We start from the raw sequence: 22,931 nt of genomic DNA, 5'->3' as shown, positions 1-22,931 counted from the left end.
ATAGGGTTTATGTTGTCACCCTTTATTTTTCAGCATTAAGAACTCTCAAATTACATGACTTTTTATAAGAAATTCAAACAATATAGATGTAACAAAAATAGAGGAGTTCTCTCAAGGAAATGTGGGAACTAAGAGCTCTAACACATCTATTAGAATCAGGCACAAACCAGACTGTCAGAACAGGGTGGGAAGGAGCTCCTTTCCCTCCTGGGGGGATGATTTGGCTTAAAGAAATGATGTTTTAAGAGCAGGGTAATCTGGGCAATAATTTAAAACAGCAATTCCTCCAGGCACTGCGTGAGGGGCTTTTGTGTCAGCTGCCACAGCAAATCCTTACAGCAGCTCTTTTAAGGTACACATTATTGCCCTTGTTCTTCTCCCCACCCCCCTCCCCCCGCCATCTTTGTCTCTCTATCATGGCAGGCATATTTTAATGAGTTCAACATATATTCACTAATCCACATAGGATCTTATAAAATTTCTCTACCCAACTTCCTCATCTGCCATCAGCTGTGGGACTGGCGTGGAGCTTGGTGGTTTATATGTAGCTGCCTCACCCTCTCATTTCATTTTCACAGCAGACCTATGGTGAGGATAGCTGGCATCGTCAGATCAGAGATGGGGCTGAGGAAGTTTTCAACTTAGATGAAGGAGTGGAGCCTAGGAGGGCTCAATACAGGACCCCAGGAGACCTAGGATTTAACCTGAGGTATCCTGGAGGGTCTCTGATCTTCTCTTTACCTCGTATTCTGCATGCGATGTGGCAACGCCCTGGAGGCAAGCAAGCTACGGTGCCTAGGGTGCAGAACTTGAAGAGGTGCTCATTCTCAGGTTCATGCAAGTGCCAACCCCACATCTGGACGGAGCCGAAGGTGAATGTTTCCTAAATTTTGCACCCTGTGTGCTTCCCTTGCCTTACCCTAGTCCTGACCCAGCCCTGGGAGGGAAATGGCCTTGGGACGGAGACTCTGCCTAGGGGTGAGCATTTACACAGATCTGAGAGAGAAAAGCTACAAATGTTCCTGTGGTTTCTTTTTTTATTTAGAACATGGCAGTGCTGGTGAACTAGTGGACATCAGTCTCAAAAATCAGAAAAGGAGAATTAAAATTTTTCTCTGTTGCTCAAGAAATGCACCTCTTAGGAAATAGACACCAAATCTATCACGTATTGTTGTAATGTATAACTGAAATTGCTAGCTTTTCTGAAAATATACCTTCCCTGATCAAGGTTTAATTAATGAGGCTGTCTCTTGCTGAAAGGAATGGTCACCAAGGATAGATAGCAGGGTGCCCAAATATGCCAAGAAAACGGGGACTAGGACTTATTTGCTAATCATTTTAGATGTCATATTTTTATAAGTCAACAGAAAAGTTTTATAAATGCTATAGTAACTCTCCCTTTATAGCTCACCTGGTCGCTAGAAAACATACCTATGAGCTCCTTGTTGCGGACATCTAGTGCCATATTCCTCAAGGCAGTTGCCACAGAAGAAACCACTCTATCGTTATCCATTCTCAGAAGTTCTACAAGGATGGGGAGCCCTTTTTCTTTGCGGACGGCCGCCCGGATGTACGCTGCAAACTAGTGAGCAAAACAAGGCATTAAGTAATATAGAACAGAGTTCAACTCTCAGATGTTACTGTCACCTAAAAAAGATGTTGTTTCCAAAAGATGAACTAATAGATTAAATGTTTTCTTTCCAATTGGAGATTAAATCTGTGGTGTCAGTAAAGAGAAAACCATAGTTTGGTTAGATAAAGATAGGCTAGAATGACTGATTTAAAAAGAAATCCCAAAGCCTGAAAATCTTAAACCACCATCTGCCAGATATTTTTGTGCAGAAAAGAGAAGGCAGTGATTACTTTCTACTTCGGATACATAAACATAATTAAGAAAGGATCTATGTCTTCTTTGCAGTTGGCCCCTTGCCAGATCCAGAGGCTCTAAATAGGAGTGTGGAGCTGGTAACCCATCAGCGCGCATTAATGGGGAACCTGCCTCCATCAGGTCATTTTTTTCTGTTTTCTCTGCAATAATATTTAAAGTTCAAAACCTTTCAGAGAGATTCCTTGGAAAATTTCCTTGCTTCCGAAAAAAGGAATTCTCCAGAAACTTTGAGCAATATAACGCATACACACTGGCGAAAAAGTAAGTTTATGTGTAAAATGCTTTCTCCATCAAGATTTGTTAGTTGCCGCTGCTTTTTTAAATCCACGGTCAAGAAATTCTTTTGCAGCTACGGCCATGCTACTCTGAACAAGCCCGATCCCGTCTGATCTCGGAAGCTAAGTAGGGTCGGGGCCTGGTTAGTTCTCGGATGGGAGACCACCTAGGAAGACCAGGTGCTGTAGGCATAAAAAATAAAAAAATAAGAGACTGTAAGCTGACAAGGTCCTTGCAACCTGTGAGGTCAACCAAGGGTTGCCTCACATAAAAAAAAAAAAGAAAAAAAAAAAAGAAATTCTTTTGCGATTATGAGGCAAATCTGTACAGTGAGTAAGTTTGTGCACTGTGTGAACTGGAAATTAATGCTAAGTCATCAGGGAAACACCACAAAAAGAAGAAAAAGGGTAACATTTGAAAATGGGTCTTTAATCTTGTTTTGAGCTTTCACTGACTTTTTCCAAGGCAATCTGTCTTTCAAAATTTAGGATAATTGAAAAATGTTGCTCATAAAACATTTAATACTTTCCTGCTGCGGTCAAGATACAAGGACAAAGACTTGCCAGCCCTTTATACTATTTTGAACATTAAAATATGTGATTGACCACTCAGTTCCTTGAGTACCAACAGAATAGATTACTTTAATAACACAAATAAGAGAAAAGATGCATTTCAAAGATCCTATTAAAACTCTTCATATGAAGCAAATTCTCCTATTTTCCAAATCAAATAAAATCTACAGGGGAAACAGAGTACATGACCGCTAATAGGATAAAGCACTCAGGCAGCTTTACCAACTTCTCTCTCTGAAACCTGCAACAGAACCAACGCCTGTCTCACGTGGAGAACAATCAGCTCAGCCTGCCCTGAGCACATCCTTTCCTGAGTCCTGCAGTCATCACTGCTCCCCATGTAGCTCCTGTCTGTGGCCATGATTATATTGTTTTCTTACCAAGGATCTAATATTTTGATTTACTATTTTATTACTTTTTCTGATTTACTATTTTACATACTGTTTATATTTTAAGTGAGCTTACCGTATAACTTTCATTCACTAAATGATCCCAGAAATGCAATTTTATACAACTCAACTCATATCTCTTTTGATTATTGTCTTTTTTATTACCATCAGACGATCCTTGAGTCACAAGAAGCTGGAGGTGAACGCTGGGTCATATTCTGTTACTTACATGCTGGGCACTATCCTAGGTCCTCCACATTTATTATTTCCTTTAATCCTCACAGCCACCTCATGAGGTAGGTATTATCTCCATTTTACAGATGAAGAAACTGAGTTGAGAGAGATTTTAGGCCCCAGCTAATAAGTGGAGAGGCCAGGATTCAAAGCCAGGGTTCTGATTCTAGAGCCAGCACTTAGATGCTAAACTATTAGCACTTTAATTAAGAACAACAATAACAAAATAACCACACTGGCTTAGCACTAGGCCATAATTATCTGTATACATTCATTATAGCAGCTGGCTGCATGAAAGAAACCATACTTAGGCCTAGCAATACTTTTCACTTGCATGGATACTATGGTGGCCAAAAGATTATTTTGGGAGGTACTGGTATAAGAAACAGCCAAAAACAATCATCATGACAACTCTACTAAAATGTACTTAGGAAATTTCTAGAGGCTGAAAACCTTTCAGGGCAAGGATTATCTGGGAAGTTGTAAGATGTCATTTAAAAGTTTTAAGAACATGCTTATAGTGGTTAACAGTAGGAAATCACCTTCAATTTTCATAAAGAAGTCACATACCTACAGGAGGTATGGAAACTTTTGCCATATGAATTTCTTGGAAGCATCTGAGAGAGGAGCAGTGAGTCCCTCTCCTTCCCTGCATTGCTCCCCAACCTCACCTCTAATTCAGGCCCTAGGCATCTCTCACCTGGCTCCCCAGTGAAATCCCAGCCTCTCCTCTCCTCTTTGAATTCATTTTCTGCACTGCCACATCTAATAGTGTTCTCATCAGCCTGTGTCAGTTGTCTGCTTAAACTCTTTCAGTGGCGCATCTGGTATGTAGGTCAGGCCCCAGCTTTTGAAGCCTGGCTATCAGGCCCTGCCCTCAAAGCCCCAGCAACCAGCCACACTGTCCTCACCTTAAGGCCTTTCTTCTCCTGTTCTTTTATTTGGATCACTCCCTCTACAGCCCCAACCTCAGATTCTGCAGGCTTAATTCTGCTCATTCTTAAAGATTCCATCTGGGTGGCACTGCCCCTCCAGGAAACTGCCTACATCTTGGCTCTCGCCTTTCCTTGCCTCTCCCTCACCTGCCAGGCTGGGATAGATGTCCTTCTATCGAGACTCCCACAGCACACACACCCTGTGTGTAGTCTACACTGTACTGACTTGATTTGTCTGTTTTTCTCGCTAGCCTTCAGTTTCTCACAGGAAGGGCCACGTCACACGCATTTTGGATCCCGAGACTCAACTGCTATCTCCCCGCTTTTTCCCTCTCACCCTTTCCAAACTCTAAACAACTGTGTCCCTTTCACCATCACTGCTGATGTGACTGCACAGATGGAAAGGTGTGTGGGCAAGTAGAAGACCTCGTACCTTCCAGTTTCCAGCAGAGAGGTTCTGGAGAGATCCGGCAGAGCCTTCCAAGGTGGCTGGGTTGGAACTTTCTGCTAGAAGAGTCAGATATGGTTTCACCACTGACGGATGCCACAGCATCTCAACACCTTTGGGGGACTTTGACAGTCCTGGGATAGGACCAACTCCATCCCACTGAAAGACAAAGAACACACATTTAAACGGAAGCAAAATGAACACAATCTCCAACACTTGAAAACATCCCTCTCTGTGGGACTCAGCTACAGCTATGTAGAAAAACTATCATGAGAAAAAGTTTTTCTTGCCAAATATGTGATTTCTTACTCTCAGAAAAATGAACTTTAGAGTTTTCACGTCAAATAAAATACTAACTTGATCCTCTTGTGGTGTTCTCTTTTTCTTTTTCTTCTTCTTCCCCCAGCAGCTTGGCTCTGAGTCTTTGCTGGGAGACTCTTTTCCTAGTAAGTCATCCAATTCGTTCAGCCCCAGCAGCCGGGCCTGAGGGACCTCCAGTTCCAGCCGATAGGACAGGTTTCTCAGGGTGCACACGCAGTTCTCCACGGTCTGAAACCCAACACAGCGTATAATTAAAACCATTGTAGCACATTAGTGCAAAATGCTTCTGTACTGGATGCCAGCAATATTAAATAGATGTAGAACATGAAACAACCTGCTTTTTCTTATGGGAACCTGAAACAATCTAAAGAAAGAATTATGATTCTAGAATTTTTGTGGAGTACCCAAATGACAAAGTGCAGGGCCATGCTCAGTCCATCTGAGGATCTGATTTCATGATAACTAAGACGTGCAAGGCTCCGGAAGAGAAAATACCCAGTTTTCCTGCTTTAGGGATGCTGCAGTGGCAGAAATGCTGCCAAGTTGCCAGAACTGCACTAGAAATCCTCGTGACAACAGGTGAGACCAAACCCCTCTCTGGGGACTGCCTCTCCTCCAAGTGCATCTTTGTCTCCTCCTTACATGTTACATGTCACCTGTTACATGTTTTCTTTCTTTGCTGACATTTTGCCTTCTGTACGTGGTCTTTTGTTCCTTAATGTCTGTATCATACCTCTAGTTGGGAGGTCAACTGTTGCCTCACTGAGAGTGTCTAAAATCAAGTTCGGCTTTTGCCTGGCAAGCTCCCCTTTCGACTTGCTTACTCTTCTCAATTTTGTCTGCAGGTCTTTTGGTTTGATAAGCCTCAAATAAAAACTTGGCCATCATCCTGAACTCTTCCTCTATCTTCTCCCTGAGCCTACCACTCATCATTCTGTTCTCCCTCAGACCTACGTTTTCAACTCAAGGACTTCTTATGGCCTCTCCTCACCTGGTCTATGCTGAACACCATGTACCTTAGCCGGCCTTGAACTCCTGACACTTTTAGTCAGTCTCTCTTTCCTGTCCCTTCCCACCTTCCTCAGCCCCAACCTCCAGGATCTGGATGGCTGTCACAGCTGAAAAATGATGAGGAGAATGCCCCGCGCTAGGGCAGGGATGGAGAAAACTGGAGGGGAGGATAAGGGGCTCATGCTGGGAACAGACCGACCAGCATGACAACAGAGGGAAGGGAAAGGCCAAGACTGAGACTGTAGAGAGAGGCATCCAAAGCTGGTTCTGGGCTCCAGGCTGTGAACTGCACTGGGGCGGGGGTGAAGTTGTAGTACCTTCACCAGGAACTTTCATCCAGTAGATTCTCAAATACAGATGGATCTGCTTCCAGCAGCAGGGAATACAGAACTGGAGGGGACAGCAGCAGGGGCAAGCACCTTGACAGTGCACCCAGGAGACCCAAAGGACCCTGCCACCTGTTAGATCCTTTACCACATGGAGTCACTTAGTTTTCATGTTCTAAGGCTATTTTCTTAAGTTGTCATGTCCCTGTTAACCTTTAACTTTTAGAGAGACTCTCCCTTTAATCCGGAGTGTACCCTAATGAGGAGAGCAAGAATTCCAGAAAGAATTAATGGCATGCAAATAGCAGCATCAGGCAGCTGCTGTCATCTGTCATCGCGTCCCCTCACACAGCCAGGCAGGCACTGACCTTGCTGTCGTAATCGGATGTGTTCACACACGTGTGGATCACATATAACAGCGAGTCCACCAGCCCCTCACAGGATCGCATTTGTTTCCGGGCTTCCTCTCCTGCGGAGCTGAGATTCCTAAATGGGCAGAGAAATGTGGGAGCTGCTGAGATCGATGCACTTGTTAGGGACGGAGCCTTACCTTAATGACCTGAGAGAATGGACAACAGACAGCAGCCATGCAGATCTGGTTTGAAAAAGCACTTTGGGTCTTACGTTTTAACATCCCAAGAGCTCACAATAATATTTAGCTCCCATTTGAGCTTTGTATCTCTTGCGTGATGTATCGCTTTCTAATTTCCTAAAACAGTGATTTTGGGGACCATCCTCCTCAGTTTCCCCATTATCTAAAAAGAGAAGAATAATAGTAACTACCTCATAGGGTTGTTGTGAGGAAGAGATGAGTTGCTACATATAAAGCAAATAAAAAAGTGCCTGCCACATTTATGTGCCGTGTTTGTAAGCCATGGTTGTTATTTTTAGGACCTTTGTTAGGCCATAAGGTCCTTCCAGCCCGCTAAGCCTATTGGCTTTTGCATGTAGAAGGTGCCACAAATGCTTCTTGAACAAACACAGGAAACATATCATTTTGTGTATAAACATTCAAATTAAATGTGGAGATTTGCTTATGCTGCTATTTTTCTCATTTTTTCAATTATAAAAAATACCCCGAAAAGTTTTAGGTCTTATTAACATTGAAATTTTTGACATCAGTTTGCCTTCATGAATCGATACCAAATTATAAGGTTCTATTATACGCCCTAATTAGATTCTAGGCTAACTCTGAGATTTCGCAAATCTTAAGTTTTTCGTTCGTTTGTTTGTTTTTCTGGGGGGACGGAGAGACACTTTCACCTGTGGTCCCTCCTCTGTTCTTGTGTCATCTCTTAGCAGCACTCAACAGCTGTCCTCTTCCACTCCTCTGTGAGCTCTGGGGACCCCTCACTGCCCTTGTTTTCCTCCCGTCTTGGTGCCTTTCCTTTTTAGTCTCTTCTGCCTGTGGGTGCCTCTGGAGTCCCAGGGCTACTTTGGTCCCTTCTTATCTTTATCTTTGTATTCTTCTAGGTAGCCCATACTTCTGGTCCCTGGTTTTAATACAATCTATGGACTCATGACTCCCAAATGTCTATCTTTAGCCTGATTCCTCTCTAGAACTCCAGGCTCATTTACTCAGCTGCTTTTCTGACTACCACGTTCTCAAAATGGACATGGCCAAAACTCTCAACTGTTCAGCACTCCAACCTTTCTTCTCCCTGACTTCATCTATAGCACTTCTGTGCTCCTAGTTGCTCCAGCCAAAGATCTAGGTATTATCCCTCTTTCCTCCCTTTGCCTTGCCCCTTACATTCAATCTATTAGCAAACCTTGTGAGCTCTCCCTCCCCCAAACATCCCCATATCTGCCTATCTCTCCCAGCACCTGATCTAGGCCACTGTACTGTCATCTTGCCACAAACGCTGCAGTAGCCTCATATACTGTCTCCACTGTTGCCCATACACAGCCTTCCACACTGCAGCCAGAAACCATTCCCATCACCCCTGTGATTAAAATCCTTTGATGGTTTCCCACGGCACTTGGAATAAAGTATAAACTCCTTCTTTGATTTAAAAAAATCCTACAAAATCTGGTTTCACTCTGTGCCTTGACCATTAAGTCCCAGCCATGAGCCAACCCCTACCCCAGGGCCTTCACGCTACCTGTTTGTGTTGCCTAGAACTCGTGTTTTCCTGACCACATCTTCAAATGAGTAGCTCTTTATGGTATTTCAGATCTATGGTTTAAATATCATCTTGTATGAGAACATCAAATTACCAAAGTGATCACCTAATAACTCTTGTGTCACCTTCTTTTCTTATGGCACCTATTTTGTCTGTCTGTCTGTGTTCTCCAATAGAATGTGGTTCTATCAGAGCAGAGACCTAGTCTGTCTTGTTCATCATTGATTTCACACGAAAGCTTTTCACCAAATGTTTAGGAATTACTGGGGGTAGGGGTCGGGGGGCTGAGTGTGTGTCCTGCCTTGGGGCTTTCCCAGAAGCCTGGCAGGCTGCCTGAGGGGTGATCAAAGCCTCCCTGGATCTAGGTGCTGGAGAGGATGAGATGCCACCTGCACAAATCGTCAGAAGTGATATATAAGCTTCCCTTTGATGCAGGCATCTGAGTTAGAGAGCTGGCCAGTTTTCCAGGATCCTGACTATTGTCAGCGCCACACCCCCATCCCCCCGCCCCGCACTCTACCAAGGGGGCCGACAGTCACCTGTTACAATACTGAAAGCCTTCAGAGCAGCAGCCCAGGCCCCTCCTCCCCCTTTCAAGCTTTTTGTTGCAGAGATGCTTAGATGTTAAAAATAGTACTCGCTGTGTGTCAGACACAACACTAAGCACTTTATGCAAGCTGATTCTTCACAGCTCTGGGGTGGTATTATTAACTCTATTCTAAAGATGAGGAAACTGAGGCTTAGAGTGAGAGGGGAAGCTGGGCTGTCTGAGGCCAGAGTCCACTCTCATTGTCACCATGCCACTCTGCTCCAAGGCTTCTGTTTGCAGGTCCCAAGACATTGTATGCCGGGGAAACTGGTAGAAATTGAGCTGATGAGTGTTAACGGCAAATAATGAGTAATACTGTGTACACTTGAGGGGAGGCTTTATGGATTCTACATGCTAAAGATAATGACTAAAAATACTATCTGAACTCATTTTGATTTATTTATAAAACTCAAACCCAGTGATTGTTTAAACCACACATCTCTTTGCACTCTTTTAAAATTGAAAAGGTTTTAGCCATCACATTTTGAACTTAAACAAAAACCAGGCCACGAACACATTAGCAATCAGAATCTGATAACTGGAAAAATGCTGTTAAAGTGGAAAACACTGGAATTTCAGCAGAATTTCAGACTGAAAGGCCTTTTTCGGCTAAATCACAGAAGAGTCTTTCAGGCCACTAGTCCGTACTCATGGAGTTTTCCTCAAAGGATAACAAAGTCCAGTGGCCTAAATTTTGAAACAAACTTGGAAATTAAGGTAAGTTTTAATAAAATCGATCTGCCTATGACATATTATTTAATAATGGAATTAACTGGAAAAAAGAAATAAAGACTTTACCTCAGGCAACCTGTTGTATTACGTAGAACGAGTGAAGTTTGAAATTTAATTTTATGATCATCATCAAAAGAAGAGTTATTCCATCCAGAATGTGGAACGATCACAGTGTTCGTTAAGGTTGAGAGAGCATCTCGAATGATTGTCATCTTTACGGCATCACATGAGGATAAATTCCAAAGAACTCCTAAAAAATGAGATTTTAAACATCGAATCATTAATTAGAAATCCTGCAGTTTCAGTAATGAAATAAACATGTGAGCCCTAATTGGTGTGAACTCAATCTGTTCCAAACCTAATCTATGGCCTGAATTTGTAACCAGGCTGGGGCTGGACCCCTAGTAAATGCTGAGTGAACATATGTGAGCTTCTGGCAGTTACAAAGTCGTAACAGTCTTTAAGTTTAGAGCCCATATATCTATAAGACAAGACGACTGCAGCTTTCGCAAAGCAAATTTGTTACTCTGTGAGGGTGAGGGGCACAATCTAATCATAGGTCATACATATAAACAATGATTGTTGTAAAGCTGTCATTCACTGCATTATCCCTTACATTCAATGTTCTGTGTGATGAACCATTTTTAGAACTTAGAAAAAGTTTCTCTTTCACAAAAGACTGACATGTCTTTCTTCATGCTTTCTCTTCTTACTTTTGCTACTGAAAAGCTCAAGCTTAAATATAATGCTTGCAGTAACTTCATTGGCACAGAGGCTACTTACATTTGCTTCATCTTTAACTAGATAAGGTTTAGACATTTCTATTTCTATTTTAAGAGTTTTATTACCATGTGTTTTAGAAGTACAAGTTACTGCTACTCTTTTTAGATATAGGCAAGACTAACAATAAATTAAAAGTCACCCACACTATAATTCATATCAAGATTGCTAGGATGAAATACCTGAAATGTGGTTTAGTTGAGTGTTATTTAAATTGTAAGCATATCAGAGTATCTTTATTTCTGTGTCAACTATGAGGTGAGTTAAATTGTTATTATAGCACTCATATTTTCAAATAATTACTCTTCTAGAAATTAGAGCATATTCAAGATTTTACCTATTCTAATGTCGTTTCGCATCAATGCATTTTCCTAAGTAAGAGGGAAGAAGGTGGAGGAGAGATGTTATAGTTTCTCTGTAGCTGAGGTCCCTCAGAGTTCTGCATGCCTGATGTATTCTTGGCAAGCTGCTCAAAAGCCTGTGGAGCACTATTGGAACTATCAACACCCCAAAACTCGTGCGGCCCACGGAGGGGAATGAGCTGGCAAAATCTGCCCACGTCCATGGGGACATGTCAGGCTTGTGCACATGACTGAGCAAGGCTGCTGCTGCATTGCATGGTGACCAAAGACCAGCCTGTAAGGTGACTACTTGGCCTTCTTGGGGCCTGGAGGAAGCATGGGCCCTTTATAAAGGGCAGTGGTAAGAGAGCGGGTAGCTTTTTTTCCTCCCTTTTTTTTTGGAGGAAGGAGAGGTAAAAGCAAAGGGCTAGAACTGAAGGTAGTGAAACAATACTCTGACCATAAACCGAGACAGGACGCGTCTCTGCCATCTGCCCTGACCAGTCTACATGCTGTGGAGGGAATGGTCGATAATGGAGGCTGATGCTTGGGCTCTGTCCTGGGAAAACGTCTGGTTCCTGTGTTCTGTGCTGCGCTGTGCCTGCTCCTCTCCTCTTTCACCTGCCTTTGACTTATGTGCCTTGACGGCTGGGTTTCTCTTGCTCCCCAAGGACTTTCACCTTTCTCTACTCCTTCTCTTTGGTGACTCCACCACGACTACAGGCTTTCAGGACCTTCGCCTCAGCCGCAGCCATCCAGTGAGGCCCGAAGTGGGAGGGGGACTTAGTTCAGAATCAGGACAATGATAGACCTTGCTTTGTTTCTGAAAGCTTGTCCTGTCCACCACAACAGACCACTGCTTATATAATTATCTTGTGGCACACAACACGTAGGTCCTGGTAAGAGCACACACCGTAGATGCTTATGAAATGAACTTAAGTTCCATAGGCAGAGCTACTTCTCCATGGATTCTGATAAAATTTGCTATATGTTTCTACGTAAAATGGTTTTAAACTGTGCCCCCTGGATTCTGGTGGTGTTGCTGGAACTCTTAGGGTCAGCCATATGAGATGTGGGGGGAGAACTGGCAGCAGGGCTCTGGATCCCCTCTCAAATCATCCAGAGTGGTTCACTGTGTTTCTGTTATGAAAAAGGGTTTTGTGTCCCAAAGATCTGAAACGCAGTGTCTTAGTGGAAACATATGAGAGGACTGATGACTACAGAAAGGACCTGGGAACTAAGGATGAGAAATGAGTCTCTAAAGGTCTGTCCTGACTCAAGTAACAGGAGATGGGAGAGAAGACAAAAGGAAGAAAGGGCTGACGCACAGATGGGTACCAGGAATGGGACTTTACTATTTCCTGCAAATGAGGCCAGTCATACTCGACCCAGGGCACCGATGGGGCCTGCTGGGGCATGAGCCAGCCATAGGGGAGCAGTGGCCCAGAGCCCATCAGCAGGGAGGGGTCATTTCCTAACCTCAACTGCTGACAATCTGTAATATGTGGTTCTTAATGCCATTGGAGCAAATTATCTTTCTGTCAAAGCCTTTCAAATTTCTCACTCCACGAAGTTCAACACATGGGGAACAGCAGCATTTTCCAATACTTCTCAGAATAAATGCATTCTAGCAAAGTTAAGGCAAGGTTTACAGAAAGTAAAGCCTATCATAATACATGCTACAAGTATAAAATTAGATATCTCTACAGAAAATTAAACAGTGTGAGTCACAAACTTCAGGTGAAAATATGACTAAGAATGGGGTGGTTCTTTAGTATGTTGGATCTTGGAGTTGATGCCGGGAAGTTCTTTGATCGTTGGCAGAAAAGCTTGTTTTTCGTGGTTGCTGCCTCCACTCCTGGCTACTTCTAAGATCTACTTCTGGTAAGAGGATAGTTCCCAGATTTGTGGATTCTCCTGATTTTCTGTGCAGGTACTAGACTTTTGTCCTGCTCTTTCTTTTTCTTTCCCAGCATTTAGAATGTCCAGTGGAATTATATATCATCCTATGGTTTACTATTAGCCTTTACATTTACATGGGATTGAAAAGCATAAATAATATTAACACAACCATCCACAGTGGTTTTACTGTGTCAAGAATTGTGTGCTTCACATATAATACCTTAAAGAGTCAAGCGGCACAAAATTAACTTCCCATTTAATTACTTTGTAGGGTTGAAATTCTTCATTGATTTTTTTAAAGGATGATGCACATCTGTCTTTCTAAATTCAATTTAAACTTTCATTAGGTAAGTATATTGAGGAACAAATACTCTATCATCATCCATTCTTTCATATGTTTTGTTACACACCTGCAGAGCATGTAATAGGTGCTAAAAATATTTGATGATTGATCCAACTTAATAGTTTGTATTTGTTTTTGGATTTCCCTTTTATTTCCTGCCTGTCAGACTTAGCTCAAAGTATTACCTCCCTTTCATGCCCTTTCTTAAGACTCAGTATTCGGGAGTGTCTTTAAGGTCTATAACTAGGGGGAGAAGGTCAGAACAATGTTCTGGATCTGTAAGGAAATCTGCCAGCATAGTTTTGCCTGCCTTTCATATGAGGACCAAAACAGATAATAGTTGTTGAAACCACCATCCTAGCTAAGGGGACAGGAGGATCCCACTGCTGCTCCATTGCCCAGAATCCCCATTCCTCAAACTGCAAAATGGAAAGGACCAGTGTTGCCCAATTATAAAACCTTAAATTGTTAAAAATATGTAACTCTTCAGTAGATAAATTCACTATGCTACCTTTTCAGTCAACTGAGATGATTTACTGATCATAAAACCAGTCTTATAGTATAGAAATTCAGGCTTTCATTTCTGCAACTTCAAAAAATGTTCAAAATTATTCTTGACCAGAAAGAAGGAGAGATTCTATTTTTTTCTAAGTCTGTGGCATTCAAGGGACTCATACAAAGCCAGCTTTATCACCTGTATTATAAGTTATATTATCCCACTGATCTTGTATTTTACAAAAAGCTGTAACACTTGGTGTGGATTTAACTGGCTATTTCAAACAGCCAAACAAGTCTTGAATATTGGCTTTTCTCCCACAATTTCTATTTTAAAAAGAATGCTATGGAAAGCCAAAACAAACTGTTTTGATCAACTATTGCTGAATGCACAAAGTTCAATTAAACTTAAAAGCCTTAGCTATGGATGACTACTTTGGCTTGTCCACTCAAGGTAAAGACCACCGGTCTTAAGAACAGCTAATAATACCTGTGTACATTCTACTTCACTAAGGTAGTAATAAAACAATGCTCTCTCCACTAAGTCTGTCTAAGACTTCATTTAATGGGTCAGGAAGAATGCTGCTAGAACAGTAAGTAATATATAGAAAATACACCAACTCCCGGATGTAGCAAGATTGATGAGAAAATGCAGAGCTATAGGATTAGCATTTTCCACCAACATGATAAACCTCCAGCTCCGATACCCTAATGCAAAATCTGCTTTAAAAATATTTAGCAGCACACTCCACAATCTCCTAGTTTCCAAAGAGAAAGTTAAAAATAAACTATAATTTGGTTTAGGAAGCTTGAGATTTTTATTTAATTTAAAGCAATTAGTTATTTGATTTGAGTACGAAAAAAAAATATATACAAACTAATTTAGAAGATATTAGGGAATCTCATGCATATCATTTGAGTAAATTTTGCTTATTCTCTACCACAGGAAAAAGTATGCATAATTATGAGTAACCAATAATGACAATGAAATACTGCCATGAGAGACCGAAGTTCATTTTCCCCACAAAGAATGAATAATTAAAAATACCATTTCACATAAATCCTATGCTACAGAACTTTCAAAGAGCTCAAGTTTAAATTTAGCTTTATAGCTTATTCTAATGATGAACCAATAAATTTTATAGTCAAATTAGAAACTGATTTTATTGATTAGTTTAAATAATAGCACTAGTTGAAAATTGTATTTTTTAAAAGACACTGAAAACCAAAGAATATTTGAAAAATGCAACTTCTCTGGTAGCATATATACCTAACAGCTTATACAATTGTTTTTCTGATATAAAAGATATCTAAAACCATCAATTTTTATATAGTGTTTAATTTACTCCCAGTTTCCTAATTATCAAAAATCCCCACACAAAAAATCCCACCAGTGTTGAGAGACATCGCAAAAAAGATAAAATAGCCAAAAAAATACTAGTGCACTTCAAATATTGACATGCCCCTCCATTTTCTTTCACAAGTTAGTCTCATGTTTAGTGTTCTGTTCTTGATGTTCTTGTTTCAGTCATGCTCTTTCACACGATGTCCATGAGGTAAGTAAAACTACTCAAGCTTTAGAAGTGTGGAGAGTATTAATTCAGAGAACAGGCGATGAGGTCTTGGGCACAGAACGTCATGACAAGCCACTGTCATGACTATGCTTCAGTTCTTTGGGGTCGGGAACACTGCATGGTAGGATGCATTCACCCGCTTCTGGCAACTGTGCATCTATGGACTCTTTGGAATAGACTAGGGTCACGTATATCCACTCTGCAAGGATTCTTAATAAGTCGGGGTAGAAATATTAGACTAATAGAGAAAATGTAAAACATCGGGCTGTAGATTGCATCTGAGGGTCGGAGTATGTGTGACTCACAAACTCTGTGGATAACAGAGCAGGGATGTGGACCTCTGAAGCTAGGGCTCTGCCATGCCTCCAGTGTTATTCTTGACTAGTGTCTGGCTGAAACACTCAGAATCTAGCAAAGCCACTTCTCCATTTCTTCTCTCTGAAGTAGCCTCCGAAGCTCTCCCATAACTCTGGTAGGGTTTTTATAAACTTGTGACTTTTTGTTAGAAAGGGTAATGTCAAGATGCTATGGCTACTACACCCTGTCACAAAGTAGCCACCTTCATCCTTATCCAATGATGCACCTCATGCCTTTTATTTATTTTTTCCTCATGCCTTTTAGATATATGTTACTTATATAGCAGCACAGTATAGACCTGCATTGTCCAGTACAGTAGCTGTCAGTCACATGTGGCTACTGAACACTTGAAGTGTGGCTAGTCCATTGAGATATGCTGTGAATGTAAAATACATGCTAGATTATGAAGACCTGGTACAAAAAAAAAAAAATGATTGTAGAATGTCTCATTAATAATTTTTGGGTTGCTTGCAAGTCGAAGAAGTTATTGGAACTACTGGGTTAAAGAAACTATATTATTAAAATAAATACCACCTTTTTAATGTGGCTGCTAGGAAGTTCAGAATTACATGTCCTGCATTATACTTCTCTTGTGTACAAAGTGCTGGTAGAGATGCTGTTCATTTTATGGGAGACTCTAAGGGAGACACATAGGTGACTCCTCTGCTTTCTGGAGGCTTTGCCATAAACACTTACGACACAAGGCGGCCAGGACAAAACACCCTGTGTAGGAAGAGCAATAAGTACAGCTCGTACATTGTTCGAGCTAGGCAATCCACATTCATCTTCACACAAATTCCAAGCAGTGGGGACTGTGCACCAGGGAAGCTGGTACCAGAGAGGTGATTTGCCTGGGGCCACAGAGCTGGAAGGGAACAAGCAGATCTGACTCCACAGAGGACACTCATTCCCTGACACCATGCGGCCTCTCCCAGGATGTTTTAACAAGTGCAGGACCTGCAGGACTGGAGACCACCACATCTGGGCTGGAGTGTGAAGGGCAGAGGCCAGGGAGCAGCAGAAGTGGGAGAGCCTCAAGGCTGGGGTTAACCTAGAAGATGAGGACAGGGAAAGCAGATGTGACTGGCAAGTGGGGATGCGTGGAATACAGGGAAAGGTGTCGCCCCAGGGATGACAGTTAGGCTGATGCAGCAGGAGGGGCAGAGCCTAAGTTCCAGGATAGCAGTTTAGGGGAGATGGGATGAGGAACTGAGGAGTGAGGTGGGGATGAGAAGGCTAGATGAAGGGGGAGTGCTTGCGACGAGAACTGGAGTCTGATGCAAGCTGAGGGTGGCGTCAAAGACGAGCCAAGAATGCAACATATGTGTGAGAATATGGTGCTGTAACAGAAATGAGGAAATCAAGCGGGGAGTGGGAAGACAGCAGTGCAATAAAAAAAAATGTCTGACATTTGTGGCTTCAGGCAAATCACTCAAGCTTTCCCACCAGGACTGGAACAAATTATAAAACTGAAATGGAACTGAAATAATGAAAAAGCAATTATTATGAGAGTGGGACAAAAGTATTGTCTTCAGTGATAGAAACGCCTTGCTTTGGATAAATGCTAAGGAAAACAAGTCATGGTAGTATATAATCTTTCCCAGGGTTCCTAAGATGCTACCAATTCAGCAGAGGTTCCTAAAACGTGTTTAGTGACTCCCAGAGCAGTTCATGTGCAGTCATGAGCCTCGCTTACAAGCCTGGCTTACAAGCATGGCTCATGGCTTTCTTCTTCCTGCCCCTGCTGCCAGGTTAGCCTGCTTGGTGCATTCTCTGCTGGCCAGCACAGCTGTCCTATATGGTGGGCAGTCCAGCTACCTGGAGACCTGGGTCCCACAGAGAGGCCCGTGGGCCTTGTCTTGTTCACCTGGTTGCCCCCTGAGATTTCTTGCACACAACTAATGCATACTGCATGTCAGGCATGAGACAGTTAACTCAGGCCCAGCAGTGGTCATAGTGGTCACTAGCCCTGGTTTCAGCAGCAGCGGTGAGTGAGTGCTGAGATGATCTGAGAGAGAGAAGCTTCCCAGGAGGGGGCTGTGGAGACCTGTGCTAGCCATAGACACTACCAGGTGGGGCCGCTGCCTACATATTCAATTTGAAGGAGATTGTTCTTGCTTTTTAAATTTTTCCCCAGCTAAAGGACAAGAGTGATAGATCTTTAGTCTTTAAAGATCATAAGGGTTAGCCTGTGTTTCTGTGATTTTTCAGGTACAAAGGTGGATCACAGGATCTTTAAAAAGATCTATCAATTTCTAGAGACCCCTTTAAAGACTCACTTTTGCATTTCAACATATCCTTCTTTAGGTAATTTTCCAACTTCATGGATAGGCTGGAGAGGATTAATAACATAATGCAGTACCCTGGAAAGGTATTTCTACTGAAAATAAATCAGTGTACAACTCAGAAATACTGACTGAGATTGCCCCTGAGGGATATAAAGGACGGTTCTGTCATTAGGAGGGGTTCGTATAGGCTAGTAGGTCATAGGATGGGAAATCCTTCTGAGAGAATCACTTTGATGCAGAGGTGGCAGAGAGGGCAGCGACCAGGCCACCCGGTTGTTCTTCAGGTTACTTCGGCCTCTGACATAGCAACAGGTCATTCACACTATTACAGAGATTTACTGAGACACAGTCACCGAAGTTATATGTTCCACAGATGACTTTTACGCATTCTAGGAATGTGCTTATTCATTTGTAACTGCACTAAATCTTCCACCTAGTTATTTGGTACCAGCACAGGAAGCTCAGAGACAAAACTGCCTCCAGTCCTAAGCCATGGAAAATCAGACAGACCAAGAATCTGCAAAGTAATTGAGAGATGTGAACTGGGGTCTCTCGGGCATCTTCTTTTTAGATTTTCATTATATGCCCTCATCTTTCTTGCCAATACCATCTGGCTGTCTGGTCTACCAAGGGAGGGCGTTCTTATGCAACTGCTCTTGTGCTGACAAGTACTACTCTGACCGACGGCTGACCACTTGAGTTCTGCAGGGGCCCTCTGAGTCAGCCCACACACAACACTGAAGGTCATATTCCACTTAGAGGCTGCATCCTTTCATTCTCAGACTATAAATCTTGAACTATTCACAAGACTATAAAATCACATTCCACATATTTTCTAAGTTACCTACAGCTTAGAAAACTGATTATAGCTGATCACTAGTTTGATGTGACTGTGCTAGTGGCCAAGTTAAAACATACTTCTCTATATTCCCAGGTGAAATTCAAAGAATAAAGGCGATAGCGTGAAACTTTTTTCTCTTTTCCCTTCTGTATCCTGTAATGATATGTAATGACACATAACAGTCCAAAAGGCTAAATGCATATCCCCTAAGCTCCAGTTCTTTCTAGAACATCCTGTTGTCTGCTGAACTTTAGCTTGGCCCACCTACCCTTCCTTAGTACATGACTATCATTTTATTATTAATTTATTTTCTAATTAGAAATATGGAGCTAATGATCAGGAAGGGAATATGCCAAATTTCATGTTCTGCACAGTATCTGAAATCCATTGCTGGCATTCAAAAAATTTTAAATAAATGCATGGAAATAGTTTACTCAGCCATATGGATCAATAATCACTTCCTAGATTGGAAGAATTGTCATTTAAACAAAGTCTATTATTATTTAAGAACAAAGGCCACTTTTTGGTATTTGACACCAGAGTTAGTGGAGGTGATAGAGGCGTGATAGTTTGGGGATATCTGGTGTATTAAAAGGTAGGTCTCCAGATTCTGTGCCGTATCTTCAATTTCTCTAGTTTTTTTTTTTTTTAAAAGATGCTTTTAGGATGCTCAAAATCTCGAAACCCATATTTCCCAGCTTAGAAACACTAATTTAATTATCTTGAACAAATGAGTTCCATAAGAGCAAATGAGTTCTTTTCTAGTGACAAGATATTTCTATCCATAATTTGTGGCCTAGCAGACATTCATTTTATAATGCAACTGGGGAAAACCATACTTCATCCGACTTTCAAGTTTAAGCACAAAAAAGGCAAAAAGTACCTCGGTAATAACAATAACAATAATAATAATAACCCTCACTCTAGGCACCCACATATATTAGCAACCACAAAAAAAAATTCATTAGGTTTCAATCTGGAAAACGTGTGACACAATTAAGAAAACACAAGAATCATGTTGCATTAGAGAACTATTTTAATTAACAATGACAGCCAAACTGTCTTGGGAAAATACACTTGGCGAAAAACATTTTTTCTTTTTTCCCCTGCATAAAAATGTGGCCAAAAATGCAGGCCCAGGGCAGTTATTAAATTTAAAGCAAAGGTGAGGCATCTTTTAAAAAGAACAGCTAACATTTCTTCATTTAAGTACATTAAAACTGCCAAACTGAAACAAAGAGGACTGGAAGAAAGGCTTTGGAATAATAACGAGGTAGAATTACTCAGTATTAAGAATAATAGAACACCTAGTTTCAGTGGGATACTAGTTTCTTCAAATAATGCAATATTTTGGACATATCACCTCATTGCGCTTTATTCCTTCATGATCCCAAGTTGACTATAATTTCCACGGAAGAACTCTTAGGCTATACTTACAAAGGCCAAGCACTGTGTAAGGTTGGGCCACGGTAATATGAGGACAACACTGGCAAAACAGTGACATTTGGAAGGATGTTTTATGTTCAAAGGGGACTGGATAGAGATGAGCACCTTACAGGGAATGCTGGGTGATGTGGTCACATAGTGCTCTGCTGCCCATGTTGGAGCACATACACTTTAATGAGGATGGTTCAATGGGGACACACTTTCCATTTTAGGAGAGAGCCGGGAGGCTGGACTTAGAGCTAACAAGTCTCTCATAGGGCTATTTCTCGGCAAAATGAGCTCCAGAGGGCTCATCTTCCTTGCCTTCTCAAGTATTCTTAATGTTTTCTTGTTGCTTTAGGAATTACCCTGCTCCTCAGCCTTAACTCCATGAAGTAATGAGCTCCCTGTCTCTGTGAGTTCAAGCACATGATGAGTGATAACTGTGTGGAAGCTGTACGTGGGATCCGTGCATTGGATGGCTGATTGGGTAAAATGAGTTTTGAGGTCTCCTCCAATCCTGTGATTCTATGAATTAAAGACAGATTATGATTATTTGACTTGAAGAGTTAATGAAGAGCTCAAGGAACTTTTGATGTCATGCTTTAAAACATCAGAGATTAGTTACTCTTAAAATATTACTGAATATCAGTTAAGGTTGGTACCATTACATTTTGGAACTGAGAAATGTGAATTAACTTTACTGTCTTCATAAATCGTAGCAAATATATGTATGCATACAATACACATACACATGTAACTACTCTAGATTTATATTACAATGTGGTAGTTTCATATTAGCTAGATAATGTTTATATACAAATCAAACTTGGCTGACATTTAGCCTTTTGGAACTGGAAATTCACTTCTAAAGTCCTCTGGTCCAGCTCCTTTACATGGAACAACTGAATGTTTATATACTGACCATGCCCAGTCCAAAGTAAAGAAAACTTTGGAAGAGAACATTTTATAAGCAAACAGTTCATATATCAGAATAAATTATTATGGGTAAAAGTGTATAGTTATAAAACAATTCTTAATTTCTCCTACCTTGCAAGTATGGCCAAAAAATACTTCCTAAAGCCTAAAAGCTATTGGCACCTATTTCCAAAAAAGAAATATGAGGTTGTTGCTAGTTTTACACTGGAAGTATTTCCCAGTCTATTGGGGAGATAGCTCTTTTGGAATTACGAACACTAATATCCTCCTTTCAAGGCCAGGGTCCATGTCTTAAAACATCGTGTTCTCAGCAACCAGAACTGTAGCCATGCAGATATGATAAAATATAGAGGAAAACATCTAAATTAGCACTCACATCCAGCACAGGTAAATTAGTACATAAAAGCCCTAAGAAGTGAAGTCTGGCTCTACTTCAAATAAATCTGACTTATTCTCAAATGAAAAATACCACACCAAACTTTCATGTTCTTTTCTTCCTGTTTAACACTAAATCTTACAAATTCTTTGAGCTCAGCTCAGAAAAGTCACTGTAACAGATTCTCTCAAAGAAAAAACCCTCAGAAACAAAACTCTAGCAAAGACTTATTCCTCTCATGAGAAATTATGACAAAAGAAGAGAAAAAAGCAGTGTATTAAGAATGTAAGAACCAAATCACGATTAATCTGTCTAGTTAATCCAAAGAGAACCAATCTGAGTATGAAGTAATGTTTCTAACATCATGTGGTCCCCGGATCACTGCTGATCTCTCAGGGAGTTTACATGCATCACTCTGCAGCCTTGTTGGCTGCACAGGTGTGTTACTAGGAGAAGATTACTTGGACATTACACGGTAAATTCAAAGTGATGGGAAAGAAACATCAAACAGGGAAAGAAAGCACTTGCTGACTGCAATAATACTGTCTCCTCTATGCCTTCCATTGGGTAACTTTTTGGGCATTATTGCAGTGATTGTGTTGACTCCTAGGATGGCTGTATCTATATTCTTAATTCGATTTAGCTTGTTCTAATTTTCATTTTATACATGCACACATACATATGTATGTACATATAAATAATTTACTTTTTGGTGTGAGAGGGTGAGATGCCTCAAAAGTGTTTTAGAGAGAGTACATAATAATAAATCAATATGGGATTTAGATGTGCCAAAGCATTCATATTCAAACCTACATTAAGGTGTGCAGTCCAATCCAGAGTTTATAATTATAAAGCATTTTCTACTTTGAGTATATAGGTTTCATACCTTATTTGGAATGCAAGGTACTGTATTTTGAACATTAATATTTTACAAGAAAGTTGATTCCCTTAAATATTAGATTCATGATGGTTTGCTACATTCCCAAGTGTTACTGAATTATATCTGACAGAACCTACAGCTCTGCTTTCATAATGGAAACCAGTGGGGAATGGGATTAATTTTGAAAAAAGTGGTGCTAAAAATTTTCAATTAAATATTTCAAGCATGAAAAATAGCATAGCAATTATAAAACAAACACCCAGGTATCCATCATCCAGCTTTGTTAAATATTAATATTCTGTCTTTTTTGTTTCAGATTTCTTTCTTTTTAAAGAAACAGAGTTGGATTATATCCCCAAATGCCATGTTCTCCACCCCTGCCCCCAGGCCTGGGGTAACCACTCTCCTGAATCTATTATCATTACAATGAAAAAATTTAACTGTTTTGCATGTGCATATATCAAAAACATAATTTACAGCTGTAACCTGCACATTTAAAAACTTTATACAAATAGTAGCATCTTGCACTTATTCTGGAAATGC

The 22,931-nt window shown here is 41.0% G+C and overlaps 1 protein-coding gene and 1 pseudogene across 17 annotated transcripts in view; one reads left to right on the top strand and one right to left on the bottom strand.

Moving 5' to 3' along the window:
- The window catches only part of PKP4 (plakophilin 4), a 217,562-nt gene that overhangs the window by 13,723 nt on the left and 180,908 nt on the right, over window positions 1-22,931 (bottom strand). For all 17 annotated transcript variants that reach the window (XM_039855416.1, XM_039855419.1, XM_039855432.1 and 14 more), the window contains 5 exons: window positions 9,914-10,097; window positions 6,769-6,886; window positions 5,100-5,291; window positions 4,728-4,901; window positions 1,432-1,582 (listed from right to left, as the gene is read on the bottom strand). In XM_039855416.1, coding sequence (XP_039711350.1) covers window positions 1,432-1,582; window positions 4,728-4,901; window positions 5,100-5,291; window positions 6,769-6,886; window positions 9,914-10,097 — 819 coding nt within the window. The remainder of the gene's footprint in view (window positions 1-1,431; window positions 1,583-4,727; window positions 4,902-5,099; window positions 5,292-6,768; window positions 6,887-9,913; window positions 10,098-22,931) is intronic.
- LOC120597311 (uncharacterized) lies at window positions 2,236-2,355 on the top strand (annotated as a pseudogene).

This window comes from Pteropus medius, unplaced genomic scaffold (assembly GCF_902729225.1).
Source record: "Pteropus medius unplaced genomic scaffold, Ma_sr-lr_union100, whole genome shotgun sequence".
Taxonomy (NCBI): Eukaryota; Metazoa; Chordata; class Mammalia; order Chiroptera; family Pteropodidae; genus Pteropus; species Pteropus medius.
Note: the sequence above shows the minus strand (reverse complement) of the source record. Positions and strands in the feature narration are given on the sequence as shown.